We start from the raw sequence: 22,687 nt of genomic DNA, 5'->3' as shown, positions 1-22,687 counted from the left end.
TACTTTAACTATCTTAACTTAATTCTACTAAATTAGTTTTGGTCATTTTAATCATTCGTCAAAATCTAACAATCATTAACGATTCAAGTCAGTTACTGCAACTCAACAATCACTTATCGCAACTCAACAATCAGTTACAGCAACTCAACAATCAGTTGTCGCAAACGGTCATTCGCGGACTTAACACCAGATGGCGCGCGCGCACCGTCAGCGATCTGAAACGTCCTTGACCTTTTCCGTGGTTTTAACAGTATTAAAATACGTGGTGCCTCGATTTGAAACCATTCAGCTTAAATTGTGTTTTTAGTCTCCAAATACTTAAACAAGGCAGCAAAGCTGTCAAATGTACAGACAAAAAGCAGGAAAAAACAAAATAGGGTACTGTCAATTCTGATGCAAAAGTACATTATGTTAAACTGCAAATTCAACATCAAATTTTAATTATGCTCAACAGGTAATTCCAATGTAAGTAAAATGTGTAACAAGCATAAATCTTCAGGCCCATGGGAGTTCAAGTTCACACTTTGAAAATGAATAACTTCCAGAAAAAGAATCCAATTAGACTGCTCTTCCAACTCAGGCTGCATGCCGATTTTTGAACTTGACCTGTGTTTTAGTAAGATCGATTTTTCCTGTGAGTTTCATGACAACAGGCCTATCGGTTTTCCTTGAAATGTGTTTAAAGTGTTGCATATATGCTGAAAAGTGAAAAAAAAACAGCATAACTTCTACAATAATGGCCCAATCATGCTGATTTTCAAACTTGACCTGTGTTTTATGAATATTCATCAGCTCTGTAAATATAAAGCCAGAAAGTAAAACTGCCTTCCACTTATCATGTTTACAAGGAAAGTGCACGGCGACGACGGTGACACCGACGACGACGGTGACACCGGCCACGACAGAAGCAGGTGATGGCAATATGTACAGACACATCTCTGTCTGTACATAAAAATGCCAAAATGTAAACAAGACAGTACCGTTTCAACATGGTTTATTTCCCTTTTTAACACTTTTTTAACATAAAACAAAATTAACATTTTACTGCCATTTTTATATGATCAACATCGAAAATTGATGAGATGTGAAAAATATCAATAGAACAGTGTTAAATGTCCAATTTCTTCCATTCTGAGATTCTGAACATATTGAATGATTGAATCTGACAAACTGCAATGATGAGTTTATTTCCATTTTTGACACTTTTTTACATAATACACGATAACAAGTTTAACATCATTTTTTTAAAAATCAACTAATAATGTTATAAAGATGCAGGAAATGTCAAACAAACACTTTTACATATCTTATAAGTTCAATAATGAGCCTGTTAACATGCCTAAGAATTGAATCTGAGGAAATGTGAAACAAGACAGCACTGTTCTGAAATGGGTTTTCCCCCCCATCTTTAACAATTTTTTTACATAAAACAAAATTAACAGTTTACTGCCATTTTTATATGATCAACTAAGAAAATTGATGAGATGAGAAAAATATCAATAGAATAGTGTTAAATGCCCAATTTCTTCCATTCTGAGATTCTGAACATACTGAATGATTGAATCTGACAAACTGCAATGATATGAGTTTATTTCCATTTTTGACTCTTTATTACACAATATACGGTAACAAGTTTACCATAATTTTTACATAATCAACTTACAATGTTGTAAAGATGCAGGAAATGTCATATAAACACTTTTATGTATCTTATTAGTTAAATAATAAGACTGTTAATTTGCCTAAGAATTGAATTTGAGGAAATGTGAAAAAACAGCATAACTTCTGAAACAATGACCCAATTATGCTAATTTTCAAACTCAACCTGCATTTTAGTAAGATTGGCCACTCCTATGAGTTTAATGACAATTGGCCACTCTGTTTTTCATATATTGTGTTAACAGTGTTGCATATATGCTAAAAAGTGAAAAAACAGCATAACTACTAAAATAGTGGCCCGATCATGCCTATTTTCGAACTTGACCTGCATTTTAGTAAGATCGATTTTTCCTGTGAGTTTCATGACAACAGGCCTATCGGTTTTCCTTAAAATGCGTTAACAGGGTTGCATATATGCTGAAAAGTGAAAAAACAGCATAACTTCTACAATAATGGCCCGATCATGCTGATTTTCGAACTTGACCTGCGTTTTATGAATATTCATCAGCTCTGTAAATATAAAACCAAAAAGTAAAACTGCCATCCACTTATTGTGTTAACAAGGAAAGTGCACGGCGCCGGCGACGGCATCGGCATCGGCGACGGCGACGGCGACAGCGACGACAGACGCAGGTGATGGCAATATGTACAGACACATCTGTGTCTGTACATAAAAATCAATAAAGCTAATCGACAAGAACCTATTATATCGTATCTTTTACATAAATTATTATTACATATCACAATAATAAACGAGCCGCCTTTTGATATACGCCCGGCTATAACCTCTATTAAAAAATATCAATTCTTTTTAGATTCGTTTTGTTTGGTTCCATTGCCTCGCTATTAAAAATTAGAACAGGCGCTCCAAAATCGTAAGACGAAGTTAAAATTTTTATATTGGCCGAGTTCGCCCCTGACTAGAATGCCTATACGTCCCCGCATCGATACTCCCGCGCTTCTTTACATCACCGCACCAATACTCCCCAGCTTCTTTACATCCTCGCATCGATACTTCCCCCACTGATGCTCCCGCCTACCAATACTCCGCAAAAACACTACTCCCCCAAAGCAAAAAATTCCCTGGGCTTTGTAAACACAAATCGTGATTCAAAACCCTTTCTATTATGCTATTTTTTTTTTTCAAGATGCACCACCCTCTTGGGACACATAGGGGATTGACACAATTTATTCGAAATATATTGGGGAAAAAAAGGGCGTTGCTCAAAGTCGATCTCAGACTTTGCGTGCAGCTTAACAGTACGTAGGCCTGCAGGGCTTGACACTAACTTTTTTTTCTTCTGGCCCATTGGACCAGTGAGGCATGAAACTCACTGGCCCGACTCAGCTTTCCACTTGCCCAACATGACATCAGAAGTCGCAACTATTATTTGCTTACTATTCATTTATTACAGGCAATTTAAGAATAAACTTTTGGAAACATTGTTTGATCCTTTTAAACACATAACCTATTTATTAAATTAGTTTTTAAAGACAGTCTCAGCGCGTTAAACCCTTAAAATAGCACGAAAATGAATTTTCCTGGAAAACTCACCAATTTCCCCATAATGACCAAGGTATATCCTATCCAAAACCATTCAGAAAATGAAGCTACCTAATACCGTTTTTAAGTTCCATTAAATAATAAAAGACGACTCGTCTTAAATACTCAGCTACCACCTCACAGTACGGCTTCAGAACGCGCAATTTCTCGCTAAGTCTCGCGGTTTACTATGAATGAAGTACTACGGCTGAGACCCGGATGTTACTATTTGGCGCCAAAACAGCAAACATGGCTCAGACGCGCGTCAAGTCTGAAGAGGAGAGCGACAAAAGGGGGCGAAAGAAAATAGCCACTCCTGTTCGAAAGATACGAAAGAAATTAGAGACAGACGAAGAAGCAGTCAGACTGTGTATGTTGGGAGGGAGGTGGGGCGGTGGAGGACACTTAAAGCTGAGTTAGGACTCACATACGAGGCAATGGCAAAACTACTCCTCGACACGTGAGTATGCGCTTCACAGGTCTCAAGTGTGTCTCATTATCATATTATCCCGTTCACAATAAATGGCAATATTTGTGCTCATACAAAGTTGGTTACGTGTATAAGAGCGTTTTTGGGCTTTACTTTTTCTGTTTTTGATCGGTACATGTACCGAAAAGATGGACAGGCGGCACTTACATGTCTGACAAGTTTCGCTGTGTAGTCGTGACGTCTATCTCATTCTGACTGAAGCCTGCTGTGATTGGTCGTAAGCATGGGAAAATCGAGGTCGTGACCTTGAGCCTGAAGTACTTCTGGCTGTGCTCCGAAATCATGATAAATAGTTTTCGTTTTCTAATTCTTTATTCTAGTTGTCTTAACAGGACTTTTGTGACCCAGACTTATTCATATAATAATAAACAATCTCCCAAAACACAAATCTGATCAAAGTTTTACATAGAACCTGCTTCTATACATTAATCTAACCCACTGAGTTGTCCTTTAATCATTGTGGTTCAAGAGGAAATTGAACAGTTCATCTGCATCTCCATCAACGGGTGCTTCCTGAAACTGGGGGCGCCGCTGTCTCTGAGCTTCTGTCCACCAGAGATGCAAGGCTCTTTCTGCAGAAAATGACTCAAGGTCAGGGCCTTCCAATGAAGCAAAAAGCAAATCATTGGTTTGTACGGTAGCAAGAGATGCCCTCCAATCACTTTTGATTCTCTTCAGTGCAGAGAATCCACGTTCACAGTTAGCACTGGAAACAGGGATTGCCAATACTATTTCAACAAGTTTAAGAATATGCTTTAAATCATCTGCATGCGTGATGAATATTTCTTGCACAGTCGGTCTTGGATTTCTCTGCAGTCTCACTCCCAATATGGCCTTCATGCGAGCCCACTCATTACGTATACTGGGAAAATCATACACTCCAAGATTCTGAAGAACAGGCCTGAAATGATTCACAAGATACCCTACACTGTCATTCCCATATCCTGCTAAGTTCTGGCGATCCAAAGGCCACTCCTTAGTGTCAAAGACACGCCCTGCATTCAACACAGCCATGGAAGGATCCTGCTCGTTTTCTAATCTGGTGATGACTTTATTTTGTACAAGAACACAAACATCAGCAAGGTCTTGGTATCTCACAGGATTTTGCTCAATATGCTCCAGCTGCACCCCCCTAAACATCCCATATGGAGGGGAATTGACCTCAGCCAAGAAACTGCTGTATTCTATACCAGGGGTATATTGCAACTCCGTAAGTAGCATGAGAGCAGTTTCATAGCTGTCCAGGAAATCAACACATGTAGCTTTGCTGCACTGCATTGCAAGTGATAGATTAGATACCACTTCTAATATATCTCTAATGTGAAAGAGAAATCTCAACACTCTAAAATCTTTCAGATTTTTGGCCAGAAATGTTGCCCTTCCTTTCACCTCTATGGAATGGGATCCAGGTGGAGATTCCACCACATGCTCAAAGTGTGTAGTAATAACTTGGTAACTTGAAATCAGGACTTTTGAGGCCTTTAAAACATGGGGGACCCATCTGGTTCCTTGCAGACGAGTTGGCTTGATAACCTTTTCTTCCATGAAGACGGCTATAGCTTGTAAGTCCCTCAGTGCCTTGGGGGAATAGTGATAATGTTTGTGTATTTTCTTCAAAATATCATTAACTGTTGCCATATAAGCATTTTCCTTAATAGCACTGACCACTGCCAGTTCCAGACGGTGTGCAACACAATGAACCAACGTTATATACGGCCTTCCATCTTTCAATCGAGTACCCACACTGTTGTTTGGTCCTAAGTTTACTGATGCTCCATCACATCCAGCTCCTACAACTTTGGTGAGCCAGTCTGCACCTTATAAAAAAAATTAATTTTTATTTACTACAGTTTAAAAAGCAAATATTGAACATAAATCAATGCAATGAAAATAACTAAAAAAATCTAATAGAAAGAAAGAGAGAACAGACATGGAATCAGTACAAATTCATAACAGTTCGTTTGAAATAACCTTTATGTGCATTATAAGCAACCAGTGCTTAAAACCTCTATAATGACTTGTTACGAAAATTTTATTGCATTTAAAATAACATATCTGTTGGCCAGAGAATAAAGACATTCTAAAATTTACACTCGTTCCAGTAATTTTTATAAACCATTACCTGCAATTCTATTCATACCCCTTGAAATGGCACTCATAACACCATCAGCGTGTGCATGTTCCAGGTCCTCCAAGGCAACTAAAACTTCTTTTGGTTCTCCACTTTTTACACATCTAAAACATATGTTTAAATCAATATCAGCATTACTAATTAAATATTCAAGAATGATTGTTTCACTCAAGGTTTTTCTTTTATATTTCATGTAAGTGATATTTTCAGATAATACACATTATGCTTGTTGCTGCATATACTTGCAATACACGATTTCAGTTTCCGAAACGCTGCAATCAGTTGCCCCATCAAAAGTTATGCGAAGCACATCGGTATCACGTATGTCCTCAATGAATGGCTCTCTTAGCCCTTGCACAATGTACTTGGTAAACCTTATTGGATATAAAGAACAAAGTTGTTACTAAAACTGTAACTAAATTTACTAATGTATCCACTACAATAAATAAATAAATAAATAAATAAATAAAGCCTAATGAGTAACGTCAAAACAGTAGAGATTACAAAAATTGACAATGACATTGAATTGTAACTGCATTTGTTACCCACGAAAGGTTAAATCTTGTCAAAAATGTTGTCAGTTACCTCACTGAAAATATCATTAACAACAGGCAGTTTGAACCGGATTCTTTGTGTATTTATAATTTAATACATAAAGGTACGCTAACCTGGCGCAGGCCTTGTCACTGGCATAGCTTTGGCAACGGCGTAGGTCCGATCCATTCTTTATTTGAAGCTTTAATAAAACTGGGTATGTGGTAAAAGCCATTTCCTCGTGAATAACACAATACGCAGTGTTGAAAAGATATGTGAGTAACTGTTTGTTTTTTTCTCCGATTTTTCTCACGATCCTGTCTAAGGGTCCTATATGGCCCCTCTGTGCACATGCCTTCACCCTCTCTGCATCTAGGTGTTGAGAAGACTCAAAGTGACATCTTATTGAATGCTTCCGGAAGTTTGTACACCCGGTTACAAACACGCTCGCTCTGCAACTGCTATGCTCCACGCACGTGGTGCATGTCATTCCTTTTTCTTCAGTCCAATTAATTCCGGGGAATTCTTTTATCCATTGCGTTTGGAATTCACGTTTGCGTTTTTGTTCATAACTGAAGCCTGTGGATAATTCGGTTGAAGTAACCCCACTACTTTCCGGCACGGGCTCCAAGTTCGGGTCCGTTGAAACTTTAGGCCAAAAATTAGTCAATTTAGCTTGTCTCATGTTTGACAATAATGGCTTCCAGCTTGCGTGATCTCGTAGTGCGCGCGTGGTTAGTGACACACAAACTTTTAGCATTGTACTCAGCGAGGTCAAAAATCGAATAGCTGATTGGCTATAACAAGTCACATGCATTAAATTATGCAAAACACGTCAGCTGCTCTTCTGTTCCTCACTGTCCCCCCCTCTCAAAATAGTTTTTGCAAATAACAGATTTGCGCCAATTGAAAGGGGGGCACAGCTATTTACGCAAAAGCAGGTCCGATCGCTAGCACTTTAGGACTTGGGATTTTACCGAGAAGCGAGGTATCGTCAAATATTACGTTTATTCGGCGTATTAAACCCCACTTGCCCTTCGGGCCAGTAACACATGTGATTTACTGGCCCGTAACCGGTTTTCAGTGGCCCCGGGCCAGCGGGCCAGCGTTACTGTCGAGCCCTGGGCCTATAGCTATGCCTTGTAAATTTGAGAAATGTTTGTGCAAAATAAATATTGTTCTCCTACTGTAGTTACCGTATTTATATTATACGCCCTTTTATTTATTTAGTTAAGGCAACGTTAGTTTTAATCTAAGATGACGCAGCTATGTCTTTTCTTCAGGCAACGATGATTTTGTTAAATTATTAAATAATAAAAAAGCAGTGCTAAAGCGCTTCGTTTTCTGTTATCTTCCTCCAACCTTCTTTTCTGCTCTTAAACTTCTTTCCCTTGTCTTTTGGAGGCACATTAGAATCTGAATTGAGCAAAATTCAAAATTTCTGAAAATTGTTGGACAACGAGCATGCGTCGTGAGCACACCTATTATTCTCGCAGTCCCGCCGTGTTTTCGACTTACTTCATCATAGATGTGAGGGCGTGCGCCGTACTCAACACGCAAAGGGCACTTTCTCTCTCATTGCTTACGACGTGCGTCTTGGACCACGCAAGTCTCACTTGCAAACTCCTCGCAAACTCCTTGCGGAGGGAGCAAGTTACGCTTGCGGCCCCGCTGTTTAAAGGTTATTTAAACAGCGAGGCCGCAAGCGTAACTTGAGATTATTTGTAGAATAAAGCGTAACAAAGATTATTTGTAGCATCTATTGGAAATGTTTAGTATCCTCCGTACGTGCTTACATACGTGCATGCGAACTCATAATTTCGCATACAGGACTTGCGTGGCACGTGAGATTCTCCGCAAAATTTGGACTCAAACGGGTCGTTGAGTCCATGCGGCCGGTTGTGAATGAGACTAATGTGTTGTCGCCCAAGATTTTTTAGGAATTTTGCGGCTTCTTTTGTACGGCTTCGATGTTCAATTGTAAGCAATTATTGTATGCACTGCGCAATAGCATAAAAACAACATCACCAAGGATCTCCCTGTGGCCATTTTTTTTTTACTCATCTCACCAATATCCAAAGCGTTTTTCCATTTGAAAAAAGTATTTCTTATACAATGCAGGCCGTGCTTCCAAGGCGTTGACCAATTTTTCAAATCTATATGTGAAAAAAATTGATGCAAGGTGACATACTCTCCCATGATAGACAGTCCGGTTCCCATCAATTTGCATAGGTAATTCAGCCCCGCCCTAGATTTTGACCCACTTACGTCGATTGACCCTAACCTGTAGGCCTATAATTAAATGAAGGGATGACTCTCCATTACCCAGACCCTCAGTTTCGTGGAAATTGCATAGGGGGAGTAATAATGCGGGGAGTATCGTTGCGGGGGAGTAACGGTGTGCGTATAACGGCAATTTTAGAGGGGATTTATCGATGCGGGGATCAATCGGTGTGAGGTCGTATCGATGTGCATAATGCAAAAATTTACTAAGGGGAAGTATCGGTGCGGGGGAGTATTAGTACGGGGGAGTTACGGTGCGGGGGAGTATCGGCATGACCCCCTAGAATATCCTCACAGTATTATCTGCAATTAACCTTCCTACGCTTTATAATGTATTTTGCAATATAATTTTCATTCCTCCCGATGGATAATTTTATTAATCAAGAGTGGGGGAGGGGTGGAAAATCCCCTTGGTGCCACATATAACACTATAAATGCGAAAGAAATTACCCTATTTGTGAAGAGAAAATAAATGCATTTGTTTATTTCAAACAGCGTACTTTTCGCGCATGCGCAGTAGTTTGAGACCTGTGCTATTCCGCATATTATTCGAGTAGGAACTACACAGCCTGGGAGCCACCGGTCTGCCGCTAGGTGGCTTTTAACCAAACTGGAAGTTGAAGAATTTGAATTGGGTGAAATTTTTTGAGATTTATAGGGTGTCAGAAACGGTGGAATATCTCGGCTATTAAGGGTATAAAAGTTTTGTTATGTACACTGTCATTTTAAAAAGTAAATTGCAAATCATGTCAGAAGCTCCTCGAGTTGATTTAAACCCTTTTTTGTGTAGAAAAGCGAGTTTGAAACCAAATATTTTACTAAAGCTACAGCGGAAGTTCAACTTTGACTCAAATGCTTGCATTCTTAGAGAACAGGTTCCAATTTTAAATTACCAGTAAGTTGTGGCAAATTTATTCAGCTTTCTGTAAATGTAAGCATGTACGGAACTTTACCTTCATCCAGGAATGGCACAAATCAATTCACACCCGTGTATGCAAAAAATGTCTTCCTTGCAACAACCGTATACCAGCCTCGTTTTGACTCATTACATCCTGTAGGTATTCTGACCTCGTTTTTTTCCACCGCTCATTATTGTCTATATAGTGAAATGAAGCTTGCACAGGATAAATAGAGGAAAATAAACATTTCATATTTTTTCTTTGTAAATAAGCATTTATTTATTTAGTCCAACTGATAAGAGTCCCTTTTTATGAAAAAAAAAGAAAAAAAGAAACATCAATTCAATTTTCTTTATTTTATTTTCATACATGTAATACACATTGTATATTTGTGGCAAAAAAAATTATTTTTTATTTTAGCAACACTTCAATATGGCGATTATTTTACACTACTTAATCAGTACATACAGTTAACCAATGAACACACCACTCCTTTTAAAAACAGGATCAATATTAATAATAATATTATTTTATAAATTTACCTTGGGTCAGCAGTTGTTTTCACTGATGCCCAGTTAGTCCTGTACCAATCCATACTTTGAATTTATTTTTATAAGTAGAAGTTTCTGTCTACAAGGCATGTCATTTATGCAAAAGCTAAACTTCGCATATGTTACCTATGGTGCATGGTTCAAATATACTGTAAAATATATGACAAATGTAGTAATACTGATGATCAAAAAATATTATTATAAGCAACAGCTAGCGCAGCACAAAATATTTATCAGTCCTTAAAAGAATGTCAGAGGTTGTGATGGTGCTCACTGCCACACAGTATTTGGAAATGATAGGTGATTCTGTCATAAAAACTGCAGGCCAAGGAATTGGAAAACGCATTTGTCCTGGTCCCATTCATGTTCTTCAAGCCTAGAAAAATATTAGATTAAATATTAAAAAGGTTTAAAAAGTAATTTACAGGAAAACTTTTGTAACTGCATATATTTTTTACACACACACACACACACACACACGCACACACACACACACACACACAACCAAAACAACAATACACACTAAAATCAATATAAATAATAAATCACAATCTTGGTAATTTATTAGGGAAGCTGGTAACAACTGAATTATCTAAAATGGCACTTTTTACTCTTAAAGTGTATCAGTATAGATAAATGAAGCTCATCATCAGAAGCTGAACTGTGGCAAACATGCGTTTCTTTAAATCAATTAAGATCCCATTTAGATGAAGCCCTGAAGAGTTTAGGAAATACATCTTAGTCTACAAACTAGAGTGTACACAACTACTGGTACATTTTGTTTCATAAAATCCACAATATTTATAAATTAAAACAAAAGAATTTTACAAATGTTCTTTTTTCATGAAACAATTTTCCTTTACAAACTTATAACCCATGTTTTTGCAGGTTTGTGCAGGGGAGATTTTTAACAAAAATAAACTTTTCCTTATAACAAAAATGTGCAATTTGAAAACACACTTACAATGTAATACTTGCATTGTATTATGCAAAGTGTTTATCTATTGAAAATGGTCAACAAATGAAGGTTGTAATATGTAATGTAAGATATAAAACTTGTTTTTGAGAAAAAAAAATTCACTCATATTGATATCATACATTTGTCTCCTGACAAAGGAGTAAAAATGTGTTTTTTATAGTGTGACATTTGTTTTTGAATATGTTAAAATTTTAGGAAGGTTAGGTTCCTTCCTAAAATTTTAACATATTCAAAAACAAATGTCACACTATAAAAAAAACTGAACAGACAAAGGAAAATCACCTTCATCTGCATTTGGCACAATTCAAAAAAACGTGTTTACATTTCGGTTTTGTGTGCCGCCATTTTGGAACACGCCAGTAACTTGATAAAAGATTCAGTGAAACCGATACTTGAACACTACTTTGTTATAAAAAATATAGCTTGAGAATATACTTTATCGTTCTGTCAAGTGCATTAGTAAAATTATCAACATATCAGCATACGTCTGTTCATCTTACCTGTCTCTATGCCTGCTCCTCCCGCCAAATTGGGTAAAGCCGTGCAAAAATGTGCAATTTGAAAACACACTTACAATGTAATACTGGCATTGTATTATGCAAAGTGTTTATCTATTGAAAATGGTCAACAAATGAAGGTTGTAATATGTAATGTAAGATATAAAACTTGTTTTTGAGAAAAAAAACAAGGCAGCAAAGCTGTCAAATGTACAGACAAAAAACAGGAATTAACTATGCACAAAATAGGCTACTGTCAATTCTGATGCAAAAGTACATTATGTTAAACTGCAAATTCAACATCAAATTTTAATGATTGAATCTGACAAACTGCAATGATATGAGTTTATTTCCATTTTTGAAAGTTTATTACACAATACACGATAACAAGTTTCCCATCATTTTTACATAATCAACTAATAATGTTGTAAAGATGCAGGAAATGCTAAACAAATACTTTTATGTATCTTATTAATTAAATAATGAAACTGTTAACATGCCTAAGAATTAAATCTGAGGAAATGTGAAAAAACAGCATTTCTTTAATGGTCCGATTATGCTGATTTTTTAACTCAACCTGCATTTTTGCAGGAATGACCACTCCTGTGAGTTTAATGACAATTGGTTTATCTGTTTTTCTTATATTGTGTTTACAGTGTTGCATATATGCTGAAAAGTGAAAAAAAAAAAGCATAACTACTAAAATAGTGGCCCGATCATGCCGTTTTTCGAACTTGACCTGCGTTATAATAAGATTGATTACTCCTGTGAGTTTCATGACAACAGGCTTATCAGTTTTCTTGAAATGGGTTTACAGTGTTGCATATATGCTGAAAAGTGAAAAAACAGCATAACTTCTACAAAAATGGCCCTATCATGCTGATTTTCAAACTTGACCTGCATTTTATGAATATTCATCAGCTCTGTAAATATACAGCCAAAAAGTAAAACTGCCTTCCACTTATCATGTTTACAATGAAAGTGCACGGCGACGGCAACAGTGACAGTGACGGCCACGACGGCAGATGCAGGTGATGACAATATGTACACAAAAATTTGTACATATTTACTGTACTGTTTGAGAACAGTAAGTGACATTGTTTTTCTTAAATGGTCATCATGGGAGCAGTGCCCAAAATAGTTTTTCTTTTTAATTTTGATGCAATATTACATAATGTTTAACAGCATAATGACCATCAATTTTAATAATAAAATATTAGTATCATGGATATTCAGAAAATGTGACTAGCAAAGATCTTCAGGCCCATGGAACTTCAAAGTCACAACTTGAAAATGCCAAATGTACACAAGAGAGCACTGTTCTGAAATGGTTTTTTTTCCCATTTTAAACAATTTTTTTTAACATAAAACAAAATTAACAGGTTACTGCCATTTTTATATGATCAACTAAGAAAATTGATGAGATGGGAAAAATATAAATACAACAGTGTTAAATGTCCAATTTCCTCCATTCTGAGATTCTGAACATAGTGAATGATTGAATCTGACAAACTGCAATGATATGAGTTTTTTTCCATTTTTGAATCTTTATTACACAATACACGATAACAAGTTTACCATCAGTTTTACATAATCAACTAATAATGTTGTAAAGATGCAGGAAATGTCAACCAAACACATTAACATGTCTTATTAGTTAAATAATGAGACTGTTAACATGCCTAAGAATTGAATCTGAGGAAATGTGAAACAAGACAGCACTGCTCTGACATGGGTTTATTTCCATTTTTAACATTTTTTAAACATAAAACAAAATAAACAGTTTACTGCCATTTTTATATGATCAACTAAGAAAATTGATGAGATGGGAAAAGTATCAATAGAATAATGTTAAATGTCCAATTTCCTCCATTCTGAGATTCTGAACATAGTGGATGATTGAATCTGACAAACTGCAATGATATGAATTTATTTCCATTTTTGAGACTTTATTACACAATACACTATATTAAGTTTACCATCATTTTTACATGATCAACTAACAATGTTGTAAAGATGCAGGAAATATCAAACAAACACTTTTACGTATCTTATTAGTTCAATAATGAGACTGTTAACATGCCTAAGAATTAAATCTGAGGAAATGTGAAAAAACAACATAACTTCTAAAATAATGCCCCAATTATGCTGATTTTCGAACTCAGCCTGCGTTTTAGTAAGATTGACCATTCCTGTGAGTTTAATGACAATTGACTTATCTGTTTTTCTTATATTGTGTTTACAGTGTTGCATATATGCTGAAAAATGAAAAAACAGCATAACTACTAAAATAGTGGCCCGATCATGCCGATTTTCGAACTTGACCTGCATTTAAATAAGATTGATTACTTCTGTGAGTTTCATGACAAAAGGTCTAATGGTTTTCCTTAAAATGTGTTTACAGGGTTGCATATATGCTGAAAAGTGAAAAAACAGCATAACTTCTACAATAATGGCCCGATCATGCTGATTTTCGAACTTGACCTGCGTTTTATGAATATTCATCAGCTCTGTAAATATTAAGACAAAAAGTAAAACTGCCCTCCACTTATCGTGTTTACAAGGAAAGTGCACGGCGACGGCATCGGCATCGGCATCCGGCATCGGCATCGGCATCGGCGACGGCGACGACAGACGCAGGTGATGGCAATATGTACAGACACATCTGTGTCTGTACATAAAAATTCACTCATATTGATATCATACATTTGTCTCCTGACAAAGGAGTAAAAATGTGTTTTTTATAGTGTGACATTTGTTTTTGAATATGTTAAAATTTTAGGAAGGTTAGGTTCCTTCCTAAAATTTTAACATATTCAAAAACAAATGTCACACTATAAAAAAAAACTGAACAGACAAAGGAAAATCACCTTCATCTGCATTTGGCACAATTCAAAAGAACGTGTTTACATTTCGGTTTTGTGTGCCGCCATTTTGGAACACGCTAGTAACTTGATAAAAGATTCAGTGAAACCGATACTTGAACACTACTTTGTTATAAAAAATATAGCTTGAGAATATACTTTATCGTTCTGTCAAGTGCATTAGTAAAATTATCAACATATCAGCATATAAACGTCTGTTCATCTTATCTGTCTCTATGCCTGCTCCTCCCGCCAAATTGGGTAAAGCCGCCGCATCAAGTTTTGAAAACGAGGCCAAATCTAATATTCTCTGAAATAACCGTCATATGAGCCGGTGGCTCCCGGGCTGTACATGTGGTTCATTGCCATATCTAATTTCAGTATGTTGTGATTGAACGCAATCCTACTATATATACTTAACTATATCATGACAATACGAACATGATGAACCACATGTACTCGCATAATATGCGGAATTGAAAACATGCAAAAAGGTCAAGGACGTTTCAGATCGCTGACGGTGCGCGCGCGCCATCTGGTGTTAAGTCCGCGAATGACCATTTGCGACAACTGATTGTTGAGTTGCTGTAACTGATTGTTGAGTTGACGTCTGCATTTTTTGCGTGAATGGCGCACCATGCATCGCGCCATTCACGCAAAAAATGCATTGTTGAGTTGCGGTAACTGACTTTTGAATCGTTTATTGAATGTTAGATTTTGACGAACGATTAAAATGACCACAACTAATTTAGTAGAATTAAGTTTAGATAGTTTAAGTAGGTTTTGGCTGTTAAATAGTGCCAGTAGATTGTTGAATTGACTTCTGCATTTTTTGCGTGAATGGCGTTCCATGCATTCATGCCATTCACGCAAAAATACATTGTTGAGTTGCGGTGACTAATTGTTGAGTTGCAGTAACTGACTTTTGAATCATTTATTGATTGTTAGATTTTGACGAATGATTAAAATGACAAAAACTAATTTAGTAGAATTAAGTTTAGATAGTTAAAGTGATAATAACTCTTCGTTTCGGCCAAAAAATGAATTTTCCTGGAGTAAACAACAATTTTCCCATACTTACCAATGGTTAATGAATCCATTTTTACATTCAAAGTTAGTCCCTGGTTTTTTTCTAAAAAGTTTGGTTTTTTGTTAAAATCTCTTAAGAGATTTTAACAGAGTATAGCCATCAATGGAGGTCACGTGGTCTAAAGACAAGCTCAGATATCAGAATAATAGCTATAACAGCCGTTTTTGTGGGAAAACAGAATATATTATATTTTTATGAGTCACTCACAATGTTTTTATTGTGAAATACAGATTTCATACGAAGAGTTATTATCCCTTTAAAGTAGGTTTTGGCTGTTAAATAGTGCCGATAGATTGTTGAATTGACTTCTGCATTTTTTGCGTGAATGGCATTACATATAGCTTGGTTTATTGGCAAACATTTGAAATATAAATTCCCTACACCTACATCTTAGTACATCTTCCAAGATTATTAGTTGCATTTACATCAGTTTGAGGAATCGCCGATATCAATGACTATATCACCCCTAATTATATAGCAACTTAATGTCTGTTCACAGCAAAACTACGTAAAATTTTAATGCTTACCTGAAAACCAATTGCGATACGGTGTCATATCAATTGCATTTTCAGAGCCCTCTACAGATCTACAGATCTCGTTTTCCTGGACGTCCTCTGCTTTTATTGCAATATCTTTTCCCTTGTTATTTACCCTAATGCGGAATTCAAACAGCATCCTGGGACAGTACGTCTCCCTAAGAGTTGACAGCTCTTCCTCGACGGTTTTCCGTGCGTTTAAGTATATGTGAGGTTTTGTTTTGTGTCCAGTAGCGTTTGTTATCATCATTCTCATGGCCTTTTCTTCAATGGCAAGATGGAGCACCGACTGTTTGTCAACCATACGGAAGGAGGCGTGGTCAAACCCAACAACTGGAATGTTATGTTCATAGTCCTGAGCTCTATACTTCCTAAGAAGACGGACGATCAGACGATGAAACAACCCGGTAGGAAACAGAATGTGAGGGAATGCAATAAGCAAATATTTCTGTGGATCCGTCTCAGACAAGGCGTTATTTGCACTGTTATTGGATACCAGCATACTAGGCACGACGAATCTTCTTTTTCCAGACCCGGGCAGAGGGTTTTCAACTGATTGGGATATTTCTAACATCAAGTCGAAATGCAGCATAAGTTGAATGATTTCGGTCTTTTTTTCGGCCATTTTGATTTGTTTTAGATATTCATCAAACACCTCCTCCTTTAGCACCCCTCTTTTCAGATCGTCTTTTAGGAGATCGAAGTGACTGCCTCCGGGTTGACTGCTGGCCGTGGTCATGATGGCAGAAAACACAACTGCTAACCAAAGTGGATCTATTATGACGACATTTTCCAGTCCATCAACTTTGAAGTGTAGGATGTCGCCTTGACGGTGATGGTAAGGAATGAATTTTTCTTGTAATTCTTCATCTGGGAGTCCTACCCTTTGCGCCATTTCCCTCAGTTTTTCAATAGTTATGATGGGGTTTTCTTCACTCTTCTCTGCCAAATTCATTTCCAATTTTATCCAACTCACTGAAAGATGTTGAACGGTAGCAATACTGTTGCTGCTATAACCGCACAAATCTTCGATCGCTCTTTTTATTTCAGCGAACTCCCCATCATCTTCGGCCAAGTTGCTTACGGCAAAATATTGGTAGACGTGGTCCTTGAGTACCTGCTTGTCGTCGAGACACTTCTTGAGTTTATCAAAAATCTTTTCAACGTCGCCCTATGAATAAAAACTAGTTTAGAAAATTTTGAAGTTGTTGTTCATTACCATATAATAATGTTAAATTGTCAGTGCGAAAGAAATCATTTACCGGGGTGTGTGTGTGTGTATGTGTATGTGTGTATATGATAAAGTCCACTTTGTTCAAGTTGAGAAATGGGGTATGTTGCAATGAACCTATAAAATTAGGATGGAGTACAGGGGGCAAGGAACACCCTTTTCCCCCAACATTTAATCATGCCATCCACAAATAGTCACATAGTGAAAAGTTTCTAAATAATTAAGTCACTCATCAGGAATTGCAATGTGATATGGTTGAAGGGATACAAATTAGAACTAGAGGATCAGAGAGGCGATACCGCCTCCGGATATTGTACCACCAGCTGGAGTAAGGGCATTCGTATGGACCCCCCCCCCCCCTACTAAAAGGGACACCATCACCAGTCTTGTGTTTGACAAGCTCTGTAAGATGCAATCAACAAGAGTTCTCAAAATATGCAAAAAAATATAATTTAAAATGGTACAATCAAGCAGATTTTCAAATTGACTTGCATTTTACTACCCTTGATCACTACTGTATTCTCTAGACAAAAGGCTTATTGGTTTTCCTTGAAATGTGTTGTCAATGGTGCATATATGCTGACAAAAGAGAAAACCTAGGGGAAACAATAGGCACATCTCTGCTAGTTTTAAAGATATCAGATGCAAAAAATATGCAAAGCTCAGTTCATGGTGAAAAAGTAGGTCAAGGGTCAATTTCAACATCATAGTATATGAACTTCTATTCAAGTTCAATAGCAACCATGGGCATTTCTTTGCCAATTTTGCAGATTTGAAGGCCAGAAAACAAGCAAAAAGCAGTTCATCATAAAAAAGTGGGTCAAAGGTCAATTTCAAGGTCACAGATTGCTAGTGTATTACTTACTATTCAAGTTCAATAGTAACTATGGACCTATCTCTGTCAGTTTTGGAGATAGATGAACGAAAGTTTGCATAGTTCAGTTCATAGTAAAAGGAAGGTCAAAGGTCAATTTAAAGGTCACAGTAAATTGCCAGTATATGACTTCCTATTTAAGTTTAATAGTAACTATGGACCTATCTCTGCCAGTTTTGGAGATAAAAGGGAAAGAAATCTGCAAAGTTCAATTCATGATGAAAAGTAGGTCAAAGGTCAATTTCAAGGTCACACTTTGATTGCCAGTATATGACTTCCTATTCAACTTTAATAGTAACTATTGACCTATCTCTGCCAGTTTTGGAGATAAAAGGGAACAAAAATTTGCAAAGTTCAGTTCATTGTGAAAAGTAGGTCAAAGGTCAATGTCAAGGTCACATCTAGATTGCAAGTAAATGACTTCCTATTCAACTTAAATAATAACCATTGACCTATCTCCGCCAGTTTTGGAGATATAAGGGACTAAATGTTACAATTCTGAGTTACAATAATGTGCCACCACAAAGTACTTTTTAATACAGCATAACACAAAAACCGTATGCAATACAAAAAAATGGAGACCACTTACAGTATTGGGCTTTACATGCTCTACAAAATGCAAAAAAGAAGGGGTCGCTAACATTAACGGTTCCCGAATTAGAGACAGTTTTCAGTTTCGGTATCTTATGGCCGCTACTCCTATGAAAATGCACCAATTGACCCCAAATTCACGGAGATGAAAGATGACCCACAGCCCGGGAGCCACTGGTCTGCCGCTAGGTGGCTATTAAACAAACCGGAAGTTTGAGAATTTGAATTGGGCAATATTTTTTGAGATTTATAGGGTGTCATAAACGGTGTATTATCTCTGCTATTAACGTACTTGGGGTTACAATATGTACATTGTCATATTGAGAAATAAATTTCGAATAATGTGAGATGACCCAAAAGTTGATCTACAGCATATTTAATGTTGAAAAATGAGTTTGAAATCGAAATTTTATTAAAGCTATTACGGAAGTTGGTTTTTGATTTTGATTTTTGTACCTATAGAGGCCTCCGCACAACTTGAAATTACTACAAGTTGTGGAAAATTTATTCAGCTTTCTGTCAATGTAAGCATGTAAAGAACTTTGCCTTAAGCTGTGAATGGCACAAATCAATTCACGGCCATGTCAGCCTGAAAACTCTCACTTACGATATCCGCATATAAGCCTCGCTTTGACTTAGTGCTTTCTCATGGGCTTCAGTCTCGTTTTAGTTTTTCCTTCACACAGTATTACTTATATAGAGCAACTGGGTATTGGGGACAATGAAATAATTTTTTTCTTGGCACTTACCACGGTGCTAATACAAATGAATTTTAACATTTTTTTCATTGTAGATAAACCTTTTTATTACATGAGGCCAACTGATGAGGGTATTCCTTTCATTAAATATGAAAAATAACAAATGAAAGACAATTTACATTTAATCACATTGCTATATATTTTATTTTAATTTTACATAAAATTCAACTAGCCTGAAATATTTTACCAGTGAGACATGTACATTGCAAAATAGTTATTTTACATTACATTGTACATTAATTACCCAGTAGGTGATAATTCAATGCTACTTTACTTGATTGGTACACATTTATATATATTTAACCATCTAACACACAATTCCCCTTTACACAGTGGACCAGAATTTTTACAAATAATATAATTTCATAAATTTTCCCAAAGATGTCATGTTAATTTTCTTTCAGTGATACCAGGTATCAATCCATATTTGCATTTGAATAAACTTGTTTTACTTGTATTCTGATAAGTAGATATTATCTATAAGCTACACATATATAAAAAAACCTGCACAGTAAAAATAAAACAATGTATTGTTAACTTATTTGCACATACACTTTTAACTAACTTCATGTGGTTAAAACCTAAAATGATTTCACAAACTGCATTTCTATGTACTGATAACCAATAATTATTTATATTAGCAAGAGCACATATTTTTCATCCCTTAGAAGTATCCCAGAGGTTGTGGTGTTCATTGCCACACAGCATTTGGAAATGATGGGCGCTTTTGTTATGATAATTGCACGACAAAAAGAATAATCCTGGTCCCATTCATGCTATTCAAGCCTAGAATAAATAATAGAGTTTTTAAAAGAATATCATTAAAAAAATCTAACTACATTTATCAATTGCTCACACACATACACACTGAAATTTATCATAATTTATTGCAATCTTTGTAATAGGTAAACTGTAACAATCAATCTTAAACAGCACTATATTTACAATTTTTACCTTAAACTGCACTATTTATACTTAATTCATAACAGTGATTATTAAAAAAACATTTGAAACTGAACTTTGGGCAAAGTTGCACACCCATCATAATTCAAAAACCCAATTTGAATCAAGGCATGAAAAAATTAGAAAACACATGCAAGTCAGAGCACCACGTCACTATCATATGCCCTCATCATTGAAGAGCCTGTTTCATTTTATGTACATACACACATACATATATTATTCACCTTTTTTAAACTTGCATTTTTATGACATTCTTCTCCTCAAAACCCCCAACCAATGCAATAAAACTTATTTTGTGTTTACATGTTTTTTTTCTAAAAGAATTAACACAATTGATACATTTAACCCCCCCCCCCCCCCGCCCCCAGCAAAAAAGACATAATTTACGATTCATATATTTCAAAACATGCCTATGGTTAGTTTACAATACTGTACATGGGCGTAACTAGGCATACGCACGGATGCACTGTGCGTACAATTTTTTTAGCCAATCATGATATTATTCTCTATAAATTTAGTGTATTTTTCACGAAAAATAATCGAAAATCCTCTTCGATTGCAAGTTAGAGTCACCTGAATGTACAAATCTTCTGTATGAATCGTATATGCACCATTGTTCTGACGCCCCCCGTCTCGTTTGCTTTCACAGAACTGAGGTAAATAAACAATACTAGCTACCTCCAGAAGTCCTATCTTAATCGTCCATCTAGCTGGAACTTCCTTTGCCTCTTAATTGAAGGTTTGAATGCCCTTCAACTCTCAGGTAGCCTTTGTCTTAAGTGTGTCGAATGCACACTCGCTGGCGAGATTTATCTCAGATAAAAATCTACCTGTGTTATTTTCAAAGAGCAGTTCCAGCAAACCTGGGGACACTAGATAAAATCTGGACAACGGGCTTTATAAGGAGCCAGAGAAACAAAAAAATATTTCCTGCAAAGCTCTAAAGAATTTTGACACGGACTTGACCCAGCTTAACCCCCTAAACTAACAGGGTGATATGGGCAATTTTCACAAACAAACAGAGCTTTATCCTGTAATATAATTGTTTGATTTTGGACGATACCATGTATAAGTTCAACTTTTAGAAGATTCATCATTAAGCTGACCATGCAGGGCCGTAGCCTGAGCAAAATGCCAGGGGGGGGGGCAGTAAGCGGACACGAGGGGGAGAAGCCCCCGAGGGGGGAGGGGGTGCCTCCCTCCCACGGTGTGGAAAATTTTCAAAAACTTAATGTATAATACTGCATTCTGGTGCATTTTAAATGTTATTTATTGGTCAATCAGAAGTCAGAAATTGTGGGTTCATTTTGCCATAAGTACATTTTTTCAACACAACACGGAGGGTGAGCTTTTTGGCATAAACTGAGTTGGCTAAAAACAGTACACCTTTGTAAACAGATTGTTGAATGATTGTCTAGTGGCCATGAGTGCCTTTTCTCACAGAATTAATACCAACTTTGCAATTATTTTTTTTTTACCTTTGCGATCATTTTCTTTTTTTTGCACCCCAATTTCCAGGGGGGGGGGGCAGCTGCCCCCCCTGCCCCCCCGGAGGCTACGGCCCTGCCATGGATAGCAAGAAGGTGCAAGAATCCTACAACGATCAACTGTTCTTAAGATTATTTTCTGACAACTCGGGATAACCGCAACAAACCACATCGAACAAAGGTGCCTCACCATTATTTAGAATTTAGCTTGATACAAGCGGGCATAATTTGCATATGTTTTCAAAGTTTGTGTCAGTAAGCCCCTAGTTCAATAAATATACCATTCTAAGCAAGGCTTTTTTCAGCGAGCCCTCCAGCTGCCAATTGAACGGCCGCTGTCATCACTGGACGGCCTATGTTTTCAAATTTTGAAGGCTGGATGGCTTACGATTAAAAAAGTCTTGACTTGTCGGGGTAGCTGTGGACGTCGTATGAAAATCCATTGCAGTAATTTGACGTATGAATATTATACTACTTTGTAGTGCACGCTGTTTTTCAGTCACGACGTAACTACTTCCTAAAGCTTACAAAACACAATAAAATGTTTCCATTGACTTTAAAATATATAATGCAGAAGTGACAAGAATGATCTACATACGGTACAAAACACGTGTAGGCCCTAAATGAAATATGACCTAACTTGCCGCCAAATTATGAAAGGGGACACCTTTCGGATCTTTATACGTATGGCACCTGACAAAGCTAATACATAACAAAGGCAATTTTT

General features: G+C 36.7%; 2 protein-coding genes across 4 annotated transcripts in view; both read right to left on the bottom strand.

The window, feature by feature from the left end:
- LOC106168600 (uncharacterized) overlaps positions 1-22,687 on the bottom strand; it is a 348,468-nt gene that overhangs the window by 261,726 nt on the left and 64,055 nt on the right. The gene's annotated exons all lie outside the window — the stretch shown is intronic.
- Positions 1-22,687, bottom strand: part of LOC147760092 (uncharacterized) — a 30,358-nt gene that overhangs the window by 4,809 nt on the left and 2,862 nt on the right. For both annotated transcript variants that reach the window (XM_086995349.1, XM_086995350.1), the window contains exon 3: positions 16,048-17,227. In XM_086995349.1, coding sequence (XP_086851475.1) covers positions 16,048-17,227 — 1,180 coding nt within the window. The remainder of the gene's footprint in view (positions 1-16,047; positions 17,228-22,687) is intronic.

The sequence above is a fragment of the Lingula anatina genome, chromosome 9, assembly GCF_051362555.1.
Source record: "Lingula anatina isolate TDL-2025a chromosome 9, LinAna3.0, whole genome shotgun sequence".
Taxonomy (NCBI): Eukaryota; Metazoa; Brachiopoda; class Lingulata; order Lingulida; family Lingulidae; genus Lingula; species Lingula anatina.
The sequence above is the reverse complement of the archived record's forward strand: the minus strand, read 5'-3'. Positions and strand labels throughout refer to the sequence as shown.